Source organism: Nicotiana attenuata, unplaced genomic scaffold (genome assembly GCF_001879085.1).
Source record: "Nicotiana attenuata strain UT unplaced genomic scaffold, NIATTr2, whole genome shotgun sequence".
In the NCBI taxonomy this organism is placed as follows: domain Eukaryota; kingdom Viridiplantae; phylum Streptophyta; class Magnoliopsida; order Solanales; family Solanaceae; genus Nicotiana; species Nicotiana attenuata.
This window is the reverse complement of record NW_017670335.1, coordinates 17,272-33,843: the sequence shown is the minus strand read 5'-3', so window position 1 is coordinate 33,843 and position 16,572 is coordinate 17,272. Positions and strand designations below refer to the sequence as shown.

The following is a 16,572-nucleotide window of genomic DNA, read 5'->3' as shown; positions in this document are numbered from 1 at the left end:
TCTTCATTTCGAAAACGGAGAAAAGCATACAATAAGAGATTTTAGTCCTCATTAAGAACAATTGATTGTCATACCCAGTGATGATAGTAATGAAAGTTGCTTAATAAAGAAAATATTTGTATCGTCCAATAAAAATGCGAGTTATCCAAAATACATGATGAAAAAGTGATCTTGGCTAGCACAATATGTCGATTAATTAAATGAGATATTGATTGTCAAGTTCCCTCATGGAAGTACAATATTTTTTAATTTTGACTTCACTTAAGATGATACCAACAACTATCACAGTATTACTAGGGAGATACTTAAATACTTAACAACAAATGACCCTTCACCATAGAAGCTCCTTGTGATAAGATAATAACTTAATAACTGGATGGGCAAAGTGACATAATAAAGCGAAAAACGCTTGTTATATGAAGTTATAGAAAGAAATATCTTTTCAACTTATCTTTTAATTAAAGTGAGAGATATACGTGCAAAGCACGTTTGCACGTTCATAGAGACTAGTATTATATTAAAAGCATGAACTCCTTAATGTAAAAGTTTTACCCCTTTTAAATACCTAATTATACTAATTAAGAAGAAAAACCTAACGCAACTAATGAAAGGTAAGGTTGGAACGATTGATGGCATTACAATGGGTCAATGAAATTACATAAGTGCCTTTTGGATTATAGAAAAGTCTTTCCATATAAAACGGACATAATAGAGTCAGGATCAAGGGGAAAACAACAGTCAACCAGATGGAATTTACAAGAATGTTATGGTAAATCTGCAAGAATTAGTTTCATTGCTAGATTCTACCACAAGCTATTACTTTCCTCATTATTCCTGAAATGATGCATTGCTTTCCTTCCTTTACTCACCTTTATGCGACTTTCTTTTGATTATTTTGCTTTCCAAGTTCTCTGTGATTTGTGCTTTATATTCTCGATTTAGAACCTGAAATTAAAAGCGTAGAAACAATTCTTCACGTTGCTCTCTGCATAGGATGTACTGTTGGAGTACGAAAAGATGAGTGTAGGAGTACTACATCAATAATAGACATAGGGCAAATAGATTGTGTCGATAGAGTTTAATTTATCTTATTATATCACATGTGGTGGGATGGATAGGATCCCTCCACCCTTAACCAGAGGTCTCGGGTTTGAGCCATAGGTATGAAAAAAATCCCGTTAGGGAGCATTTCCCCTTGAATGGGCTTTACCCGGCGCGAATTTGAATATAGTCGAGTTCCAATGCAAGTATGGACACCGGGTGGATAAGACCCAACCAAAAAACGAGAGTTTTATTTTATATTTTACGAGTCACATAATCATTTTCTCTGACAATAGACTTCTCGAAAAGAGTTTATTGAATCATTTTAATTTATACTTTATTCATATTTTAGTTTATGTGCCTTTAGTTTTTCTTTCTTAAATTTTTAGTCCAATCGACATAATCCAAAGAAATTTTGTCGATAGAGTTTTGCTTTACTTTTTTGTGAGTTAAATAGTCGTTTTCTTTGACAATAGTTTTTTCAAAAAAATAAAATAAAGTTACAGTACATCTTTATGTAGTTTTAAATATATTGAACCCAAAAGCTATATATTTAACACCTTTATTTTAAGTGCTATGCTAATTTTCCAACGCGGAGAAGTTAGGTATTTAGACATCTGCAATGTGGTTGAATTTCTGTCATCTACTTTCCCCAAAGCAAAAAAAAGCAAAAATTCAAGACTAAAATAACTGCTTATAATAAAACAAAATTGTACGTGTAAGTTCAGTAGTAACTTTAACTATCCATCCTTTCTTCTCATTGGCGTTTGACTATTTTTTTTTTTTGACTATCTTTCTAATGTATCATAAGCTTCTTTATGTGAAACAAGTTTATAAGATAACTCTAACGAAGAATCGAAAAAACTTTGTTGTAAAACTTTTCATAATCGTATTAATAGAAGTATCAATTCTTTAAATATTTTCATCTTATCTAAGTACCGTTTTATTTATTTTTTATTTTCACAACTTATAAATATTTTATTGTTGAATGTATATTGCGTTTAATTATCTAAGTCTCATTTAGTGAAATGAAAAGAGAAGGAAATATCCTTACAAGTTTAGTCACCCAGAAAAGATATCAAGCTCTAAGAGTTTATTGAAGAATAAGAAGTTGAATAATTTTGAATAGTACCAGGGGTTTATGGATCTTTTCCCTTAATTTCATCCTATTATTACCTAATTTTATTTAGTAGATAAGAGTTACTAAAGAAAATTTATTGCTATACAATTCAACCTTTTATATTCAGTGATGAGATTTGAATTCTACCATTTGTTGATGTATAAATAAATTTACTTGTAGGTATATATGATAAAATTGAAAATGTTGTGTCTGATATGTACATTAAAATATAAAAAGTGATACTTAAATATTACATAAAAGAGCAATTAACCTTCAGAAGCTAATTATACCAAGACACAATTAATATTGTTATTGCTGAAGAATATGGAGAAGATCATAAAGTTAGTCAAACTATATCTCTTTCGATATCGTATGTTGGAGCAATCGATTTTAAAAAGCGAGATATATCGAAGTATAAGTGATACCATGATGCCTAGCTAGAAGAATAGAAATCAGAGATAGAGTTGGTCGAGGAGAATAATTTTGACTTTAATCATAAAAGATCTTAATTAAGGTTACACTATGCTAGCTTTTGGTGCATTTAACTTTGTAATTTATAATTAAATCAAATATCTTTCAAATATATATGCATTAGTTATTTACTATATGAAATATATATTTCTATAAAAAAAAAAAATAACGTAATACAAGAGAGACTAGTATCTACTAAAAGCATAATGATTGGAAATGAAATCCATAAATACGATAAAAATTGTACGGGGCGCCCTATTTGGTCGCCCCCATTTAACCTATAACCATTTTTTTAAAAAGTTTTAACTTGTACCTACTTTTTAAACAAGTTCAGCCCCCTTTCTCCTCCTTCGTTTTCTTCTTCTTCTTCTTCTTCTTCTTCTTCTTCTTCTTCTTCTTCTTCTTCTTCTTCTGTTGGTGCTGCTATGAAACTTCAGTTCATGGGATGATTGCCATAAATATGTTTATCAGATTATTTAAAAATAAATTATGAATAATTACGTAAGTTAGTAGACAATAATTTGTGAATATTTCCACGTACATAAGTTAGTAGACAATGATAAATCTGTTCTTTTCACGTTTATTGTTTCCAAAATTTATGATTTAGATACTGTTGGCAATCTGATTGTTTATCTAGTATGTTAGAAAGCTTTTTCAAAAACTTCAGCTTATTTAGTGCTGAAGTTTTTACTAAATGAACTAAATAACTTCAGCATCTCTGCTAAAGTTTTGTAAAAAGACTTTATGACAAACTAATGAATCCAGGAAAAAAACTTACAGCTTTAGTGCTGAATTTTACTAAATAGAACTAAATAACTTACTAGCATCTTCTGCTGAAGTTTTGAAAAGTACTATCCAGGACAAAAAAACTTACAGCNCATGGGATGATTGCCATAAATATGTTTATCAGATTATTTAAAAATAAATTATGAATAATTACGTAAGTTAGTAGACAATAATTTGTGAATATTTCCACGTACATAAGTTAGTAGACAATGATAAATCTGTTCTTTTCACGTTTATTGTTTCCAAAATTTATGATTTAGATACTGTTGGCAATCTGATTGTTTATCTAGTATGTTAGAAAGCTTTTTCAAAAACTTCAGCTTATTTAGTGCTGAAGTTTTTACAAATGAACTAAATAACTTCAGCATCTTCTGCTAAAGTTTTTGAAAAAGCTTATCCAGGACAAAAAAAACTTCAGCTTATTTAGTGCTAAAGTTTTAAATGAATTAAATAACTTCAGCATCTTCTGCTGAAGTTTTTGAAAAAGCTTAATGACAAAACTAATCAATCCAGGACAAAAAAACTTCAGCTTATTTAGTGCAATTACAAACAAAAACTTCAGCAAATAAAGAACAAAACTTCAGCTACTATGCTTAAGTTCAGCGATTACAAACAAAAACTTCAGCAAATAGAGAACAAAACTTCAGCTACTATGCTTAAGTTCAACAATTACAAACAAAAACTTCAGCACACTTGGTTCAGTACACTTGCTACTTCAGGCCCGTCTACTCTGAAGTTTTGCGTGATTGCCTTTGCTACTTCAGTCCCATATGCTGAAGTTACGCAAAAAAGTGGGTACGCTTGCAATTTTTTTTGCAAAGCGAGCACAAGTTAAAACGTGACTCAGAAAGCGAGTATAGATGCAAATGCTCAATAAATACGCGACAGACTAAAAAGCACTGGCCCAATTTTTGGCCTTATAAAGTCAAAGGTAAAAGTTTGATCTTTTCCTCTTGTCATTAAATCATAAAGATTCTTTGTCCCACTCGGTGTCAAATATTCAAGGAGTTTTCCCGTCTGTCTATGTTTTCCTTCCACTTTTCTCTTTTTTTTTGCTCCTTTCCTTTAATTTTTATACACATTTTATGTTTAAAACTTTAAATTAGTGCAATTTGCTCATGTGTCTTAGATCTTACCTTGGGGTGGTAAATGATGACAAATTTACCCCCTTGTTGCTATAATATGAATTAGAAGCAATTCTTTGCGTCTTTTTCTAAGATTACTTATTTGTCAAAGCAAAATAAGGAATATAAATAAAAGGCGAAATGGCTTCCTGGCTACTTAAACTTGTATCGGTTTGTAAAGCCGATACATAAACTTATATATTTACCATTTGAACACTTCAACTTGACGGAATGAATACTAATAAACACTTTCTGTTGAACGTGTTCGCCAATCGCTCTAACATGAATGCCATGTCACATGTTTGGTCTTTATTATATGACATGTGGATTTGTGGGTCCTATACTATTAGAAAAAAAAAATTAATCTTTAAAATTTTTAATTTCCTTTTCTTTCTCTTTTTCTCCACCATACACAGCCAATAGTGCACCAACAACTCCAAACCTCAACCATTTTCAACCACCATCATCTTCTTCCTCCTATATGAAAGCTTCGTCCAAATAACAATATAGCCTACTGCTCTTTTCTGCTTTGACAGCCTGTGTATATAGCCTGTGCTATATACACACTATTCACAGCTTCAGAGTACGGGTGGACAAGGTCGTCGGCTCTCTGACATCGACGACGACGACGACGGCACCCTCCTCCAATTTGAGTTTTCTCTGGTGTTTAACCGACGACGAGATTCACAAAAGGGAATGGGACAAGGATAGTCCCTCCCGAGAACTACTCGACTTTGATTCCAAACCCTGCCCTCCTCATATTGATTCTTCGCTTAGCCCCACCTGCAAACCCTAGATTTCCCCAAAACAGCTCCAGTCTGATCTGGAATAGCTCAGTGACGGCCAAGAAGAACCGATGATGATGATGCTGATGAGTCGGATATCCGGTCTTGCATTTCTTTTTCCAGTAAATCAACACATAACAATTTGGACTATTTTTAGATTTGTACTTGCCATCCTTGCGCAGGAGCCATTTAGTGAATGGGGAAGAGAAAGGAAAAAAGAAACGGGGAAGGGGAGGAAAAGTAGGATAGAAAATGAAAAAAGTTTACTGGATGGGGGAATTGCTTGGGAAGATGATAGAGGTGGCAGGGGAGGGGAAAAGAGAAGGGGAGAGAGGAAGGTCTTTTATTCTTTTTTTTCCTTTTTTTTAATATTTTATTCTATTTCTAATATTTTTTTAATAAAAATAAAATTATTCACGCGCCTTGGCATCGTGATTTGCACACAATTTAGCCATGTCAGCTGTGCCACTTCCACATAAGCTTGGTCAATGGCCAAATGTGTTTATTAGTATTCATTCCGTTATGTTGAAGTGTTCAAATAGGAAAAATATAAGTTCATGTATCGGCTTTACAAACCGATACAAGTTTAAGTGGCGAGGAAGCCATTACGCCTGAAGAAAATCTCTAAAGTTTATAGTTACCAAAAGAAAAAAAGTTTATCATGATGCTAAAATATAAGACAACATAGTTCAACAGCTTTTTCCTTCTTTTACTAGAGTGAACGATTGATCCTGAGAAGAACTTGGTATCTTATTGTTAAACATCATTTTATGTCAACGATGGCTATTTTTTTCAAGCTGACGAATTCTTTTATTAGTATTGTTTTTATTTTTCCAGAGATATCCTTTTGATGGGGATAGTAAGATTTAGAAAAAGTATAAGGTAATTAAGTGCTTATTTTTCGACCACATAATGTAACACAGAACTGGAAAAATGCACGAAGGATATACTAAAATTTACCTTTTCTTCCCTCCTTTCCATAGTTTGGTTGAGGATACTGCACCATTTAATATCTGGCACACTAGACATCCACGACCAATAGCGGTAGGCAGAGGCGAATTCAGAATTTTAACTTTATAAGTTCACAATTTAAGGTATTTAGCATTGAATCGATTATATTTTAAAAGTACGGGGTTCGAAGCCGCAACTCAAAAGTTACATCCGCTCCTCCGGTCTTGCTAACAATATAATTAGCACTATTCATTTTGATATGAGAACACAGCAGAACTTCCAATTTCGTTCATCAAATATAGTAGTGTATACAAAGAAGAGTTTAGTTTGTCCTTGTTTAAATATTAAAGAGGTAATATCATACGGCTTTTCAAGAGAGAGACCTCAATCATAGTTAGAATCCAGTGGTGGGCCAGCTCTAAGCTGTATGCATCTCTGTGATGGGTAACTTCCATAAAATTGTTCGTGTAGTTTATGACTAGATGTAACTGTAAGCATTTTCTGTACAATAAATCGATAGTCCAGTGTTCATGTTCCTACAGGAAATACAGAGATGGTTTAGGACAATCTGAGTTGTTTCCGGTGGAGTCAAAGGCAGGTTTACCATGACGTACAGATATAAATCTTTAGGGAAAAGAGTTGCTGCTACAAACAAAATCCACAAAAGCATCGTAATTGGCATATGCTATTTTGAAATGGACATAGCAAATGGTATAGAAAAGTAGTAATAGCAATTTTTGTGCAAAAATCTTATACACTTTATCATCGTCTAGTACTCCCTCGTGCTCGTGGTCCACTAGGAATGGCAGGCGGGGCGGGGCGGGGCGAGTGCGGGGCGGTTCTGTCTGGACCGCAAAATTTAAACCCGCCCCGCCCCGCCCCGCCCCGCATAGGATTTAAACCCGTATACACCCGCACCGCGCTCCACCCGCGTTCACCCGCCCCACCCCGCACCCGCACTTTTTTTTTTTTTGCTTAATAAAATTTCTTTTGTCTTTTAGAAAGCTAGACTTAAATCTGATTTTTTACTACATAGGCCAAACTTTTTACGTGTTTATGTTTTGGAAATTACTAATTGGCCATACTTTTATGTTTTGCTAAAATTGAGGTTGAAGAGTGCTTCTCCATAGTCCAATCTTTTGGTCGACAACCTTGCTAGTTTTGTCACTTAGCATAATATTACCACCAAATTAATAGTCTCATATTGTATCATATTTGTTAATTAGTTCTTCCATAACTAAATGAGTTTAACTAATATCTTTACATTATCAAGGTGGGTTAAAGCCTTTTAGTATGACTTTTTATAGCAAACACAGATTAATAACCAGCAAAACACGAAATAGGAAAATTAAACTAATTATAACATAAAAATATTTTTAAACAGTTTATATTATACATAAATTAATTTTTCGATCTGAAACTTGGCAGTGCACGTGAATGGGAGGGTATGCAAGGACCCTAAGCTTGTAGAAGCAGAGGACTTCTTTTTCAGTGGGCTGAACATAGCAGGCAATCCCCACCCGCGAACCCGCCCCGCTCCGCATATTTTTTTTATTGAAAAATTGAACCCGCCCCGCAACCGCAAAATCTCAAACCCGCCCCGCCCCGCACCCGCCCTGCCCCATTGCCACCCCTATGGTCCACATTATTTGCCCTTTAAGGTTTTCGGCTTCTCACATATCGCTTAAGAAAAATATATTATAACCGCTGATGTTTTATACTTCAATACCACATTAGATGGGGTGATTTGTGTGGTGTCCAATTTTTCGCTTAAGTTGTTTATGGAAGGACCTGGTTCTTCTATGTGTTCCAACTACTACTGTTGCGGAACAATAAGTACAGAAATTAAAGAACACAAAGATTTTACGTGGAAAACACCTGGCTCAAAAGGTGAAAAAACCACGACCTACTTTCCAGTAGGATTTTTCCAAACTCTCCACTAAAATCAGTGAGCCAAAAACTGCATTTACAAAACACTTTTGTAAACATAGGATTAACTTTAATCCCGTTGTAGCACACAGCCTCAACTATTGCGACAACTTCAAGTTAACTCTAACTTGAAAACTCTAAGTACCCAATACAATTGCTTCTAGATAAAGCTGAAAGGTACAATATGAAATTGAACTAGAATAAAAGACAGACACTTGAAACTAGTTCTTCTATCTGGCTCAAGTAGATTCAGGTTTGCACGCTTGAATCACACATAAATTGCTTGCAAAATTGCCTAGCTATTTTGCTCTCAATTCACGATTTACTTCTGCTTATGTGCGTTACCTGTAAAAGAGAACAACACTGATATTTGTGGAGTTAGTAAATAGAGATTGACTAGAAGTCTGATGCTACTCTTCCTTGGTGGAAGAATTCTAGTTGATCTCAACCTCTAACTCCTTCCCTTTCTTAAACCGTGTTCTCTTTGAGTAAGGAGTCTTTATCCTTATCCAATATGCAACCTTTTCGATCAGGATCGGGAGATATCACTTCTATTAAGTTAGGTTTTTCTCCTTCACGTGCATCTCACATGCTTGAGTTGACCATATCTGTGCTTCACTAGGATGGACTTGGTCCATGTCTGAGTTCCTTTGTCAGTCTTCAAAATTCACCTTTACTTGGGCCAACAAATTTCTCCTTTTTATGATGACAAACTCTGTGCTTTTCATTCACTTAGGCTCTGTCAGAACTCAGCTCAATCATCAATGCAAAGTTAGAAATTTTTCACTTAACATCAAGGACCAGGTTCATTAGGTTATAAACATCACTTATTCAGAATATAAAGCACAATATCTTAATTCCCTCTTCTGGCATCATCGAAAGGTTGCATAAACAAAGTGTTATCCCCAGAATTTTAAAAATTACTCATGACCACTGGGGCAACTGCAAGTGCAATCATGGATTAATCATCAGTAATCAACCACACATATTCAAACTATAAGGAAAGATAAACAGTCAACAAGAGCAAAAACAGCGAACATCATTGATAGAGAATATGATTCTGCCACAATCCACAAAAAGAAACAAAAACAGTCAAAACATGAGCAAAACAAGAAAAATCGCTAATCTGGGTCACTAAAAGGTCTAGACAAAGTTCAAGAAATGAAGGCTAAGGAAATTAAGGCTGGGAAAAATTAGAGGGTTGGGTTTTGGCTTGGAGAAGTGCAGCATGTCTTGAAGAATGCCATCATTCTTCTCCTTTTCCTTTGTGAGCTCAGTTCTGAGAGCATCTCTCTCAGATTCAACCTCTGCCAAACGAGTCTTCAGCCTAGCTATCTCAGCATCCTTTGCCTCACTCTCCTGCAATAGAGCTCTGACTTTGCTATTGATAGGTGTCTTTTTAGATGAACCAGGTTCATAGGGAATGACATTGACCTCATAATCACAAGCAATCAGAGTATTGATTCCAAAATGGTCTTTGCTTGTGGCCATCTCCCACTTCTTCAGTGGCACCTTACAACGAGCAAGAACAGTAGTGAGAATGAAAGCATAAGGTGTGTCATGGGCCTTGGAGCCATTGATGACCCTATCAAGTAGCTTGATCATAAATCCAGGCTAGTTGATCTGCCGCCCACTTTCAAGACACTCCATCAAAACCAAATCCATGTAGTTAGCAATGTGTCTTCTTTCCTTCCTAGGCAGCAAACACTTGTTGACAAATTCAAACAGGACTTTGTGGCGTGGCTTCATTTCACTCTTATACACGACCTTGGACTCATTCACTTCTGTGCTATCACAGAACTTCCTAGTAATGGCAAGGGCAGTAGGAAGGGAGTACAGACTTGGCCATCTCTGCCTTGTGTAGTCATCATACCCTTCAGAAGGAATGTCAAGGATTTCACCCAGCCTTTTAGCATCAAAAGACACTTGAACCCCTTTCACCTGGCTGGTAACTCTGCCATCCTTGACCTCTACATTGGCCATGAACTCAATAATCTCATTCCTTGCCAGCCTGCCATCCAACTGAAGGACCATGTCCTTCCATCCCTGAACAACTAGAGCATCAACCAGTCGAACCATCCCTGGTTCCTCCAAATCCTTCAAAAGTCTACCCTTCAAGATGGTTCATTTGCCAAACTTGGCCAACTTGTCTTGTTCATTATCAGATTCACTCTCTTCTTCACCACTCCATTCTTCCTCCTCAGTGATTTTAACTTGCTTGGCTTTCACAGCAGACCTTGTCCTTTTAGCCAAAGAGGGTTCAGTAGTCTTAGATACAGATGAAGACTTCTTGGAGGAAGTCTTGGTCTTCTTGGGCTTAGGGGTCTGCACCTCCACACTCACATGTTCACCCTAATGGACCGGGTCCATCTCATCCACATCAACAGCCTCAACAAGCTCTGCAACTTTAGCTTTCTCTTTGTCCATTCTTTTCTTCTTGCTTTCTGCCATGGCCTTTTGTAACTCATCCTCACTCTGCTTCAACTTACTCCTTGTGGCCCTTCCTTTTGGTAGAGGAATCTCAGTAGTTGTTAGAGAAGTAGCCTTCCTTTTCTTGGTAGTTTTTGCAGTGCTAGGAGCTTTTGGTGTTGGAGTTCTCCTTTTCTTGGGGTTATAGCTTGCACCCACTTTCTTCAGAAGGTTTGCTAGGGTCTCCTCAATAGATGAACCAGGTTCATCTGCATGTGAACTTAGATTGACCAGCCCTTCAGTAGCCTCCCTTAAGCCACTTCCCCCCTGTTTTCTTGCTACTCTCTACCACATTTTCATGCTCAGTCCCACAGATAGCCGATCTAACCATTTCAGAAGTGGGTGAAGAATCAGCCACTTCTTTCCCTTTTCCCCTCACATCACTACTCACACCCTCACTCGCCTTTTCTTTTTCCCTTTTATTTTTACCTCATCTCCTTCTTGACTTAGGCGTTTCCACATTCATAACAGACCCAACCAAAACAAAATGATTGTCCAAATTTTCAACTAGTATAGAACGTACCTTAGAAGGGGGATTTTGCACCTTTTCAGAATCAGAAGACCCAGTTCCTTCCCCCTCACTCGCAGACTTAAAAGAATCATCTGAACTTTTAGAATCTTGGGCTTGACTAGACTTCAATTTTGCATTTAGTTTCTTTGAAAGCGCACCTATAGCCACAGTTTTGCGAGCAAGCATCTTCACTCGCCTTCTCCTAGGTTGGGGGATTGTGCTGGGTTGAGGAGTAGTGGAGGAATCGGATGGGGTAGGTGGTGAAGGAGAGCCTGGGTTATCTTGGGGGTTGGTCATCTTTGCTAATTCTGGAAGAAAATTTTTGAAGTGAGTTTTGGAAGAGAGAAGAGTAGAGAATGAAAGAAAATTGACGGTTTTGAGAATTATGAAAGTCGCAGTGATGATGATGGTTTTTAAAGAGAGAGGGTTAATTAATATCCCAACGGCAGCTTTTTGTAGTCAATTAGAAGTCTAATCACTCTTAAATTTTAGGTTGAACGAGCGGTTAAGCTTCCCTAGATTCTAGGCATTTTTATACGGTGAGGATTCTAATAGAATCGGAACTGGTTCGAACTCAAAATAATATGTTTTTCTGAAGTTTTTGAACATAGGTAGGACTCTGGTCATGAATTAAATATTAATATTTCTAATTGTGCAGAGTGTAGAAAACATACCTCGTTATTCAGATGAACTAGTACTGTTGAACCAGGTTCTTTACTAAGAATCCTCTTGATCATGCCTCAATTTGCCAAAATAAAAAAAAAATTGTTAGAGATCAGTGAGTCATATCAACACATGGCACAGGAGTATACTATTTACAGTATGAGACTGAGCAAAAATTAATCTACATATTTACACAAGTTCCAGATTTCCTAACTAAATTTTTTTTCATTATGCATTCTGAACTGGTTTCATTAGGTGATCTTAATCATCCCTAGTTCTAGCCTGTTCCTTTCAAAGCTTTCTCTACTCAGTGCTTTTGTAAAAATGTCAGCAATCTGCTTATCAGTAGCACAAAATTCTATAGTGATCAGTCCTTTATCATAGTTGTCCCTTAAGAAATAGTGTCTAACATCTATGTGCTTAGTTCTCTTATGATGAACCGGGTTCTTAGTCATACTAATAGCACTAGTGTTATCACAAAAAATAGGGATGCAACCAACTTCAATACCAAAATCCATCAACTGCTGTTTGATCCACAGCAATTGAGCACAGCAGGAAGCAGCAACAACATACTCAGCTTCAGCAGTAGATAAGGCCACTGAGTTTTGCTTTTTAGTGGCCCATGACACCAGACATGAACCAAGAAAGTGTGCCATACCTGAGGTGCTCTTCTTGTCCACAAGGAAACCTGCATAGTCAGCATCAACATATCCCACTAGATTAAAGTTACTACCTTTTGGATACCAAAGGCAAAGGTCAGTAGTGCCTTTCAAGTATCTCAATATTTTCTTGACAGCAGTCAAGTAGGATTCCTTTGGATTTGCTTGAAATCGAGCACAAAGCCCTACACTGAAGACAATGTCAGGTCTGCTAGCAGTAAGATACAAAAGTGAACCAATCATACCCCTATACAACCTCTGATCAACAAATGAACCAGGTTCTTCTATGTCTAATTTTATAGTTGTTGCAATAGGAGTGTCTATTTCCTTTGATTCGTCCATTTTAAACTTCTTAATCAACTCTTTTGCATATTTCTATTGATGGATCATGGTTCCATTTGAGTTTTGTTTATTCTGTAAACCTAAGAAGAAGTTAAGGTCACCCATTATACTCATTTCAAATTCACTCCCCATTAATTTAGCAAATTCCTTACTAAGTTTTTCAGTGGTTGCCCCAAAATTATGTCATCAACATATATTTGTACCACTAGAATATCCTTACCTTTTTCCCTCAAGAATAGAGTACTATCAATTTTACCTCTCTTGTAGCCATGTTCAAGCAGGAATTTGGATAGTCGTTCATACCATGCTCTAGGAGCCTGCTTGAGTCCATAGAGTGCCTTACCCAGTTTATATACATAATCCGGACACTCCTTGCTTTCAAACCCTGGAGGTTGTTTTACAAATACTTTTTCCTTGAAGTCGCCATTTAGGAAATCACTCTTGACGTCCATCCGGTGAAGAGTAAATTCCATGTGTGCAGCAAAGGATATGAGAAGTCTTACTACTTACAATATTGCAACTAGAGCAAAGGTCTCATCATAGTCTATGCCCTCCTCTTGGATATAACCTTGAACCACCAACCTTGCCTTGTTCATTGTAACAGTTCCATCTTCATCAAGTTTGTTTCTGAAGACCCATTTAGTGCCAATTACTGATCTGTCCTTAGTTCTTGAAACCAGATGCCAAACTTGATTCCTTTCAAACCGATTGAGTTCATCTTGCATTGCATTTACCCAGTCTGCATCCTGCAAAGCCTCAGCAACATTTTTAGGTTCAATAAGAGACAGGAAAGCATCAAAAGCACACAGATTCTTTAATTGAGATCTAGTTTTGATTCCAGAAGTTGGGTCAGTAATTATGTTCTTAATGGGATGAGAACTTTGATACTTGTAAGGTTTCACAACCAACTGGTTTCTGCTTAATGTTTTCCTATGTTTTGTTGTTGAGGAACAGGCTCATGGACAGGTTACAATTGGGAGTTAAATTGAGTTATTCTTTGTTCAGTTCCCCCTGTCAGGTTGCCCTAAATGGAAGAACCTGTTCCATCACCTGTTCCTTCTTCTGGTGCAGCTTCAGCTTGGGCTGTGACTTCACTTAAGCCTTTTACCAGTCCAATAGCTTCATCTTCATGTTCCTATCTCTCAGAAAGAATGTTAGTTTCATCAAAAACTACATGTACACTTTCTTCTACACACATAGTTCTTTTGTTGTACACTTTATAAGCTTTGCTATGTGAAGAATATCCCAAGAATACTCCCTCATCACTTCTGGGATCAAACTTACCTAGGGAGTCCTTTCCATTGTTGTGCACAAAGCACTTGCATCCAAATGCCCTAAGATGGGATATATTTGGTTTTCTCCCTTTAAGTAACTCATAGGGAGTCTTCTCTACAAGAGGTCTAGTCATGCACCTATTAATGATGTAACATGCAATGTTTACAGCTTCTGCCCAGAAGTTATGGGGCAGTTTACTAGAAAGAAGCATAGTCCTAGCCATATCTTCAAGTGTCCTGTTCTTTCTTTCAACTACTCCATTTTGTTATGGAGTCCTAGGGGCAGAAAATTATGATCCCACGATCATCACAAAATTCAACAAACTTAGCATTTTCAAATTCAGTTCCATGATCAGACCTAATTGATGCAAGTTGATTACCTAGTTGTTTCTGAGTTTTTCTAACAAAAGAAGTAAACATGTCAAATGTTTCATCCTTAGATGTTATAAATTATGTCCAAGTAAACCTAGAGTAATCATCAACAAGCACCATCACATATTTTTTACCACATCTGCTTAATGTTCTCATTGGACCACAAAGATCCATATGAACCAGTTCCATCGACCTAGTCGTGCTAACCATTTTCTTGCATTTAAAAGAGGATCTTACCTGCTTCCCCCTTGCAAGCCTCACAAAATTTATCTTCCTTAAACTTGATGTTAGGCAACCCTATCACCAGGTCCTTGGAGACTAATTTGTTGAGTTGACATAGACTTGCATGTCCAAGTCTTTTGTGCCAGAGGAGGGGATCATTGTCCAACACACTTAAGCAAGTGAGTTCATTCTCTGAAAGAGTGGAAAAATCTACAATGTATATATTGTTTACACTTTTTCCCTGCAAAACAATCTTGTCAGTGGTAAGATTATCACAAAACATTTGGTAGAGGTGAATGCTACCAAGTTACCTCTGTCACACAGTTGTGATACACTAATTAGGCTATATTTCAAGCCATCTTTCAGGTAGACATTCTCAATGGAGTGTGAGTCTGTCTTACCTACCTTTCCAACCCCAATGATCTCACATTTCTTACCATTTCCAAAGGAGACCTCCTTTTAGGTTCTCAAGTGAAAGGAACTGGTTCTTGCTTCCAGTCATATGCTTTGAGCAGCCACCATCCATGTACCATATTTGGCTGCTCCCCTTCACTTGAACCTGCAAAAAGAAATCAAGGGTTAGTCTTAGGAACCCAAACTAGTTTGGGTCCCTTTCTATAAGGGTGAATTAAATTCTTTTTAGCCCATCCTAACAGCCTATTTTTCCCATGAACAAAAGTTTTGTTCTTTTGACTGGCCTTTTCTTTTGCAGTGCACTCACTTTTGTAGTGACCAGTCTTACCATAGTGTGTGCAGATTTTGTTCTCAGGAAGTGTGATATACTTGCTTTTGGGATCCCACTTAGGTGCAGGGGTCCCATAGCCAAGTCCTCTCCTATTGCTACTGTGGTGTTCTTGTAGCCATGATAGAACATCAGAGGACTTATTCCATTTACAAGTTCTGTCTAGTTCATGCTTAACCTTTCTTAGATCTTCTTTTGGGACTCTTATCTGCTCGTCCTTTTTGTACAACTCATCCTTCATTTTTCCTAGATTTTCTTCTAAGGTGAGATGTGTGTGATCAGCTTTCCTTTTACCTATTCCTAGTTTCAGTTTTAAATTTTCAGATCTAAGCTCTAGCACAGTGGTGTCAAGTTCAAGAACCTGGTTCTTCAGCTTAGCATTTTTACTATTACTTTCACTAGCCCTGAGTTCTAGATTTTTGCACTTAGCTTTCAAGATTACACATTCCCTAGACAGTTGTTCCTTCTAATTGTTTATGACCTCATATTCTTCAATAAAATCTAGCAGTAACTCAGATAGATTTTCTTTGGACAAAAATTTAATCTTGTCTTTGAGATGAATCACACTTACCTTTGATTCCTCATCGGATTCTTCAATGGCCATCAGTGCTTGTTCATCTCCATCTTCAGTTTCTGAATCCTCATCTAAGCTCTCTCCCAAGCAGCAATCATAGCCTTTGTTGATCCTTTGTTCTTCTTGGGATGAACCTGTTCCTTCTTCCTGTTTCTTCGTTTAGCCCTTTCTTTCTTCCATTCAATTTCCTACTGAGGACAATTTGTGATCATGTGGTCAGTTTTACCATATTTGTAGCAGCCCTCATTGATTTGTTTTTTAGTGACCCTTGGTTTGTTGAAGGTTGCACCTCTTGAAGAACCCTTTCCTCTCATTAGATACTTCTTGAAATCCTTCGTGATCATAGCTATTTCATCTTCCTCTAGATCTGCACCTTCAGCTATTCTAAGGGCCAAGCTCCTTTCCTTCTTGGGTGCATCCATCTTCATGGTTTGCCTTCTAAGTTCATAGGCAGTGAGATTTCCAATTAGCTCGTCCAACTTGAGAGTGGAAATGTTCTTTGATTCCTGAATAGCAGTGATTTTGCTTTCCCAAGTA

The 16,572-nt window shown here is 36.8% G+C and overlaps 1 protein-coding gene across 1 annotated transcript; it reads right to left on the bottom strand.

The window, feature by feature from the left end:
- Positions 1–10,331: 10,331 nt before the first annotated feature.
- On the bottom strand, positions 10,332–11,484 carry LOC109238015 (hepatoma-derived growth factor-related protein 2-like). Its single transcript, XM_019404440.1, has 3 exons — positions 11,200–11,484; positions 10,587–10,811; positions 10,332–10,532 (listed from the first exon to the last, which is right to left on the bottom strand). The coding sequence occupies exons 1-3, from the start codon at positions 11,482–11,484 to the stop codon at positions 10,332–10,334; spliced, it is 711 nt and encodes a 236-aa protein (XP_019259985.1).
- Between the last annotated feature and the right edge of the window lie 5,088 nt (positions 11,485–16,572).